The sequence below is a fragment of the Macadamia integrifolia genome, chromosome 13 (genome assembly GCF_013358625.1).
Source record: "Macadamia integrifolia cultivar HAES 741 chromosome 13, SCU_Mint_v3, whole genome shotgun sequence".
Taxonomy (NCBI): Eukaryota; Viridiplantae; Streptophyta; class Magnoliopsida; order Proteales; family Proteaceae; genus Macadamia; species Macadamia integrifolia.
This window is the reverse complement of record NC_056569.1, coordinates 4,623,351-4,631,594: the sequence shown is the minus strand read 5'-3', so window position 1 is coordinate 4,631,594 and position 8,244 is coordinate 4,623,351. Positions and strand designations below refer to the sequence as shown.

Genomic DNA, 8,244 nt, shown 5'->3' with positions numbered 1-8,244 from the left:
GGAAAAGTTGGGAAGGTAGGGTATATCCTATTATATATTGAGACATGACATCCCATGTGAAGTCATCTGACTATCTTTTAGAGGGTCCTGATCACATCATAGCACTCACATGATTATATATTAGATACCATGAACCAAATGCACGTAATAAAACACCTTTTGCTGGAACTGTCCTTGACAGAGAATGCAACTTCTTGGTTCCTCTCCCTAATTGTAACTTAACGTAGAGGGAAATTTTGATTTTTCTAGGGTTGTGCCTCGTGTCAATCTGTGAAAATAAAAAAATTAGTTAATGATACGAAGGTCTCTTTTAATTGTGATAAATAAATGGGTGTTTCTAGGTGTGACTATGTCCCTTACCAAAAAAAAAAAAAAAAAAAAAGGTGCGACTATGTCAAGTGAACTATAATATTTTTTCAAAAAAGAAAAAAAAAAAAGAAAAATATAATATTCCATCATTAGCTTTTTTTTTTTGGGTGGAACAGTTTCAGTATTTGTCAACTATGTTTGGTAACTATGAAGAGAAAAGAAAATAAAAGAAAAAAAAATACAATTTTTGTACTTTTTTTTCTTGGATTAAGAATTTTTCTTTGCACTTGGTATGTCTTCACCCATGAGAAGATTTTCCTTTTAAAATTCAAAATTTCCCTTGAAAATTGTGAAATTTTCTTTTATTTTTCCAAAAATTTTCTTGCCAAAAACACAAAAAAAAACATGAGAAAATATGAAAACATAATAAGACAAAAAATGAATGATTACACAATGATTTCCTATGTGTCTATCCCTCTCTATTTTTTTGAATTTTTTTCTTTTCTTTTCTTTTCTTTTCTTTTCTTCTCTTGGTAATTAAACATACACACTCTTTTTATTTTCTCACCATTTCTTCTCTTTTCTTTTCTTTTCTTTTCTTTTCTAGATTCTTTTTTCTTTTATTTTCTTCTTTTGGCTGCCAAACATAGCCTTATTGTAATAAGTTAGGCTATGTTCAGTAGTTACTCAATTTAGATACCACGTTTCTTGTCAAAGGATTTTCAATGTTTCAGTGTCAAAATGTCATTTGAAGAAAAAAAAAAAAAAGTTTTTGGTGAATCTGTTTTAGAAATGATTATCTGAGAATTTTTTTTTTTTTAAATTGAAACGAAATCGAAATAACAGAATAAGGTTTTGTCATTCCATCATTTTACTTCTTTTTTTCATTTAAAAAAATTTTGAAAAACACTTGGTTGACACCAAATGTGACACCAAACGTTTTATTCTATTTTTTTTTTTTTAAATCAAGGTGTCCGGGCCAGCTTACGCGCACTTCGACTAATCCAGATTAATCCTCGGGGAGAGACTAGCATAGCAACCCATCGCCATGATCTTCACTTAAATTTTAAATGCACAGATAGAGAATCGAACCTGAGACCATGTGCCTAATCCACACAATTCCCAGTTTTCCTAATCATCTGGGCAACTTACAAGTGCGTACAGAATAAATAAGAAAGCACACACACACTCACACAATACGTACGATCGATCCCACGATCTCCTCCCCTGGGTGGAGGCTCTACAAGCCAAAGCTACCACCACTAGGCTATCCTAATGTTCGTAAATTATATATTTTAAAACTGGTTTAGCAATTCCAATTCCAGTCGAGACGGTCCAATACTGAACTTTTTTTTTAAAAGGGGTTTAGCAATTCTACCAAAAGCAGCATTAGTTTATATAATAAAGGACTCCCCTATTATTGATGATTTATTGGCGACAAAGCAACTTGGGTGCCAAGTCACTCAAGCATAGTTGGCGGATTAAATGTTAATTCTTAGATTTGGATACTGCAATCTCTTCATAACCCTAAGCTTCGGAATTAGAAGTTTACCCAATAAATGTAAATTTAAAAGATAAGACCACTTGGTTTGATTCCTTAATGTCGAATTGTTTAGCATGTCATGCCAATATACATAATATATAAAACCATAGACCTCAAAGACTTTTCTCTGTCCTCTATGGTAAAAAGTTTGTGTGAAAATTATAAATTTCTATTGTTTGAGAAGAAAAAGAAATGCCCATTAATTTAACCTCGTTACAATTGCAGAGTTTGTGTTGAGTTGTGTAATTGGCATTTCTTGGGTACCTACCTCGTGGAGCCTCTCCCAACAAACAATTACTTAATAAGTTTTGGGAATTGGGTGTTTGTTCTTTTCCATCAATTTAAAATTTGAATTTTGGACTCTTCTTCTAGAAAAATAGTAAAACTTTTTCATCCCAAGCTATCAAAATCCAACATTTAACATTTTGATAAATTGAAAAAAAAAAACCATTAAATAAAAGGAAAAAAATTTTTTTATGTGAAATGTGATATGCTTTTCTAACAATGGATAACAGAATTACAATTGCTCTTTTTCACGCTTCTCCCATATTGATTATAGAAAAAGACCATTTACCAACATTGCAAAATCAAAATTGGACTAACTAATCAAATCAAACGAGATCATATGTTGGATCAAGCAAATTGGCCAAGCTCAATCTTGATTCATGTCATCCCGAAGCGGGTAATTCATATATGGTTTTAGAGTTCAGACAGAATCGAGTTGATTCCGACCGTTCAAAAATGAAATCAGGCCAAAATCGGCTGGACCAGATTCAAATAACAATTCCTTATTTTCAAACTCCGGTGGTATTGGTGGTGAACGATATAATATATATTTTTCTTGATAAAATTATGAACTAATTAGAACTTGGGATTCTTGCTCCCAACCACCCATCATCAGTTGACTCGTATCAAAATATCAGTCACTCATTTCAATTAGATTGTACAAATCATCCATCTATTGTACAATTGGGGTCCTACCACTGATTCCAATCCGAAAATTTGAAGAACCAAACCCATTCCATTCCCATGAAGGCTTTACAACACCCACAACCTTCTCACAATGTCCCATTCTCCACAAAAAGAAGTCCAATTCCAATCTATTGTGTTCCATTGACCAGTCAGATAAAGGACAAAAAAGGGTACAAAAACAAGCCCATAAAATTCATAGTCAGTGATTTATTCAGGTCCTTTTATTTATTTATTATTATATTTTTTTTTTTGCATTTTCTTTTTACTTGAAAATTTATAGGTTGAACCTTTTATTAGACAGACAGGGTCCCATAGATGTACCTCAAACTGTAATATTGTGCTTAGCCCCAGCCCCATATGGAACAGAATGGCAGACGACGATTCATATATTCAACCCCAAATAATTGAAACTATTCTCATTTCTGATTATTAACTCAAATGGGAAGAAAAATAAAATTGGAGAGTAAGCAGCCCTCGTTTCAAGTAAAACTAGCAGGTGTCAGAACACACAGATAGGGGGTGAGGAGAAAGAATAGCATAGAGTCTTTCCACTGGAAGGGAAAAGAGTACGACACAAGCCAAGCATTCTCTCGCCCATCATTTATGTATGGTACTAGTATTCTTGTATACGTGCATATAAAATATGACACGATTCTTTTGATTGCGTTTTATTTTCTTCTTAAAATTTATTTTAAGTGATGATTGAGTTTTCAAAATAATTTGAAGGGATAATATTTGATTTCTATCCAAAGTGTACCCTATTCCCTCATACAGTTGTGTCTATTCTGTCCTCTACCCCTATGTAATGACCGCGCTCCCTTTATCTTTTTTAATTGTGTTAAAATGAGAGTTTTGAACTAGTGTTTCCTACGGGTGTAACATTTGTTCCCAAACATAAAACACTCCATAATTTGAAAGTGATTTACCCTTATGTCATTAACAAAAGTTATTATTATTTTTCATAATTTTCAAAAACACATGTGATTTTTAAAATGAAAAAAATTTATCATAATATTAGAAGGACGAAAAAATAAAGTTACAAATTATTTGACATCTTCTAATGATGTCAATAAGAAAATTCCTTTATATAATTTGAACAATGTTCAAATTCTATTACATCCAAACAAAATTGATGGCCTCAGGTTGAGAAGTTCTTGGCGAATTTGCTCTCGCCGGCCCCCAGGTTCAGTAATAGAATCGCTTCAAAACGAAGCCGATGAGATGATATATATCATCATAAGTTAACCCTAATAGACATTTAGTACATAATAGTTAATTAAGGATCTTCAAGTTTATTTTTAATTTCCAAGTTGCTAAACTAAGAAAGAGGTGATCTTTGAGGAGCACCCTTCCTCCTACTGAATGAGAGAACAATGCCAGGGAGGAAACCACTCCCTTTCTTCTTCTTCTTCACCACCTCTGAATTCTGTGACATGCCAGAGCTGTCTCTAGTGTTGCTAGAGCAAGATGAGCCCATCAACTGTAATGGGTCCTCCTCTTCTAGAATGAAGTTACGGGTGATTTGACCATCATCAAGAAGATCAGAGCCGTCCATCCGTAATCCCTCGAATTGTGAGGCCGCCAAATCAGATTCATCGAACCGGTATAGAATACTTGACAGATCTCCCCCTTGAAACACCACGTGATCGACCTGCATTGATTCCATTTTCGAGATCCAGATTAAGAATTGAGAACTGCTGGTATACACAATTGGGTATGGCAGAGATACACTGTTAACATTTAACAAGTTAAATTCATTTCTTAAGAGGTAAATGGGTCATGGGAGAAGTCAACAGACCAAAGCATATATGAGTCTTCAACAGAAGAAATGAATGAGGAATTGTTAAGTTGAGATAGACCTTGCATGATAGAGAACAGAAATGGAATGGCTCTTGGAGTATTCTGTCACAAGTGAGGCAGATATTGGCAGAGCCCTTACAAGGTCTAGTCTGAGGCCTCTGTTTCAAGAATATAACTTTGGCACTGTTTATGGTGTAAGGCTGTCCACAGTACACAAGGAGTCAAATAATTTAGAATACCCATAACTAACAATTCTTTCCTCCCTCTCTTACACAATTTTTTAAAATTTACCTGAATATAAGAGCAATCAATGAGCTTCTCTAGATCATCCAACCTAACCACATCATGGTAGACATATCTCCTCGCCTAACCAAGAGATGATTCAATTATAAATTAAGAAAATGATTATTGAATTTATCTAAGGAAATGAACAAGTTTTAGATTTTAATACCCAGAAGAAGTAAAAAGCTTATAGTATCTTAAGAGTGGGTAATTTGGTAATTTCAAGGAGGTGAAAATTAAATACTTTTTTTTTGATAACTTTTTTTTTTTTTAATTATAAACTTGACACCTACCTAGGTGAAGGAAAAAGAGGAAAAAAAGGAAAATATTAATAATCAATGGCGATCCCACTTTTTTTTTTTTTTAAGGAAAAAAAAAAAAAAGTTTTTGGGGTAAAAAAAAAAAAAGGAAGAAAATATTTTGGGGTTCTTGAAATTGGGTCAAGCTTTCACTTTGCTTGAAAGATACAGGTCAGGAAGGAAAGAAGGAACCCTGCAGAAAAAAATGCAAAAGGAAAATTTCCAAATAATATGGAAAGAAAGTAAGAAACCAAACTAAGAACAGAGGGAATCGGTGAAACAGAAGAACAATTCATTAAAAGAAAGGAAGGAGCAAATGGGTTTGAAAACTTTCTCCAAAAAGAAAAAAAGAAATTAATCACAGAGATGGAAAACTAAATAATATCAGATGAGGGGAATTTAAGAAGGAAAATCAAAAGTAGAGATCAAAGAGTCAAGTAGCTTGAAATAATCCCATAAGAAAAGAACTAATGGTGAATAGATGACAGAATCTAGCAAAACAGCTTGATAAGATTTCCATGAACAAGTAGACAATAAATATTAAACAGAACTAAGAACAAACATGAAACCAAGAGAAGAAATGGAAAAAAGCTGAGAATTTTTTGCACTAGAAGATCACCTACAGAAAGGACAGAGAATTAACAAAGATTCAGCAAAAGGGTTCGATAAAAACTGCAAAAATAGTCTAACAGAGTAAGAAAATATTTAGATTAAAATCATAGAAATGCTAAGGAATGGAAATTTACAACCAATGAGAAGACTTGAGATATCTAATGCAGAATTGGGTAGAAATGAAACAATCAAAGGCAACCACAAGCCATTTTCAAGGGAGCTACCCCATAATTCTGCAATAAATCCAAGGAATCAAAACCAAAAACTGAAAACCCAGTTCAAGAATAACCAACAACAAGAGAGAGAGAGAGAGAGAGAGAGAGAATGACAGAATTAGAGATTTTAGATAAAATTCAGCATAATATGAAGAGAATCAAACCATAATATAAATACCCAGTATAGAACTTGAACCAAAATCAACTTCAAAACACCAACAAGGATCAGAAGAATGGGGTCTTATTTTTCCTGTTTAGTTACCTGAAGGAGAGGATGAGAACGATGAGAAGGAACACAGTGAGGGCAGATACTTCTACAACACTCTAAGCAAAAGATGTTCTTCTCGTTCTTCCTTTGATTCTCGTGGGCCCCACAAGCAGCAAAGAATGTCTCAGCTATTAGCCCTTCAAGCCACGCAGGCTTCATCACCATCTCTCGACGACCTGATACTATCACCATTATCTTATCTCACTTACCAAAACCACTGCTCACTTATATCTGGTGGAATAGGATAGAGCTTCATAGCTTGAAAAACCCTAATAAAACATCCTCCCCTATTTATAGCATAGGTTCTAGAAAATTGAGGGAAGCTCTTCTTTTTCTTTGGTTTTTTGAAGAAAAAAATAGAAAATAGAGAAAACCCAAAAGGATGATGACCCAATTACCCAATTGAAGAAAAGATTAAATAAAACAGGGGAAAAAAATTAAAAGATTCCAAGGAGAGACTGAGAATGATTTGGTGGGGTGAGATGATGTGGTGTTTATGGCGGGAAGACAGCCCACCAGTTTGTACGTTTCTCTGCACAAACAACTACTTTTGATTTTTTGGGGGGTTTGAAAGAATGCAAACCGGAAGTGTTTCTTATGCACACAGGGGGTAGGGTGTCATTTCCCTTGATATATTTTCTAGAGAAAATTGCATTATCATCTTCTGAACTTTGATCCTTATTCAACGTCATCCCCTGGACTTTTCAAAATATCAAAGCCACCCCCCAAAAATTCAAAAAATTTCAACTTTGTCTTTACCGTTAGCCGATCGTGTTAAATAAATGAAAACTTGTTAGTTTTTTTACAATATACCTAAAATACCACCACCTATTGTGAGAGGACAATATTACCCTCTCTTTCATTTCTTCTTCTTCTAAACCCATCTCTCATCTCCCATCTCACTTCTCACTCACTCGGTCGAACAAGAAGAAGAAGTAGAAGACGGTACGGTAACCTGCAACCCGATCGTGCCCTCCGACGTGTGATTCTCAGGTGGAAAGCTGACCGGCGTGCGAATCTCTTCCCTCTGGTGTGCAAACCTCTTCCTTCTGGCGTGTGAACCTCTCCCAAGGTATGTAGGGTTCGGTTTCTTCTTCTTGGGCATTTAGGGTTTTTCTTCCTTGGTTAATCTAGGGTTTGGTTATTTCATTTTTCAGTATTTCTTAATGGAACTGGACTCGAAGGAGAGAGATGGGTTTATGTTGGTGTCTTCGGCTTAAAAATTGGGATTTGAGAGCACACTGTTTGAGATTTGTATGGTTTTGAAAGTATGATAAAAAATTTGTCAGTGTTAATTGTGGAAGATGACCAATTTTAAAGGGACTTGTCTTCAAGATCTTACATGGAATGGATACTGTTTTATACTTTTTCTTCACCCCCCCTTCTTACAGATTGTTCGCCTGTATCTTCGATTGCTATAATTTTTATGAGTTGTCTTATAGCTCGGTGTGATTGACATTTTGCCATAAATGGGCAGCATTTTGGCTTTTTTCAGTGTTTTCTTTGTTCTAGATCTATGACTTGTGTTCCCTGTGTTTGAGTTTTGGGTCTATATTTTGAGCATTTCTCATACTCTAGATGCTAAGTAATTGTAATCCACTTTTACCATGTTTAATTTGCAGATAACCGATGTCTACCACGAGTGTCAATGATAGCAATCAAAGTGGGTTAAGGTTTGTGAATGTTAGATGCAAATATCCTGAACCCAAAACGGCATTGGTGCGAATTTCAGAATCTAGTTCGAACCCAAACATATTGTACTACTATTGCCCTGAAGCAGCAAGAGGATGTCGATTCTTCTCATGGTGTGAACCTATAGCTACACCAAGACTTTTGCCACCCCTTGCAACTAATTCAAAAGCAATTGTTGGTAAAAGAATCCAGAGTCAACACATGAAAAAAGAAATTCGTGTCTTGAAGAAAAGAATTAAGCATTTAGAGAAA

At 34.6% G+C, this 8,244-nt stretch overlaps 1 protein-coding gene across 2 annotated transcripts; it reads right to left on the bottom strand.

Moving 5' to 3' along the window:
* Positions 1-3,867: 3,867 nt before the first annotated feature.
* On the bottom strand, positions 3,868-6,794 carry LOC122059267 (protein RGF1 INDUCIBLE TRANSCRIPTION FACTOR 1). 2 transcript variants are annotated; one of them, XM_042621962.1, is made up of 4 exons: positions 6,295-6,769; positions 4,916-4,990; positions 4,684-4,824; positions 3,868-4,475 (listed from the first exon to the last, which is right to left on the bottom strand). In XM_042621962.1, the coding sequence occupies exons 1-4, from the start codon at positions 6,490-6,492 to the stop codon at positions 4,143-4,145; spliced, it is 747 nt and encodes a 248-aa protein (XP_042477896.1). In that variant the 5' UTR covers positions 6,493-6,769; the 3' UTR covers positions 3,868-4,142. The 2 variants fall into 2 exon arrangements, with proteins under 2 accessions (XP_042477896.1, XP_042477898.1); XM_042621964.1 differs by lacking the exon at positions 4,684-4,824 and having other exon boundaries at positions 6,295-6,794.
* Positions 6,795-8,244: the final 1,450 nt, after the last annotated feature.

What these genes read in the sequence shown, in the direction of transcription:
- LOC122059267 (XM_042621962.1), bottom strand. Translation starts at nt 6,492, where the DNA reads ATGGTGATAGTATCAGGTCGTCGAGAGATGGTGATGAAGCCTGCGTGG. An exon ending in GTTCTCATCCTCTCCTTCAG is followed by an intron (nt 4,991 to 6,294) that starts GTAACTAAACAG and finishes TCTCTTGGTTAG; the next exon opens with GCGAGGAGATATGTCTACCA. An exon ending in TTGATTGCTCTTATATTCAG is followed by an intron (nt 4,825 to 4,915) that starts GTAAATTTTAAA and finishes TACTGTGGACAG; the next exon opens with CCTTACACCATAAACAGTGC.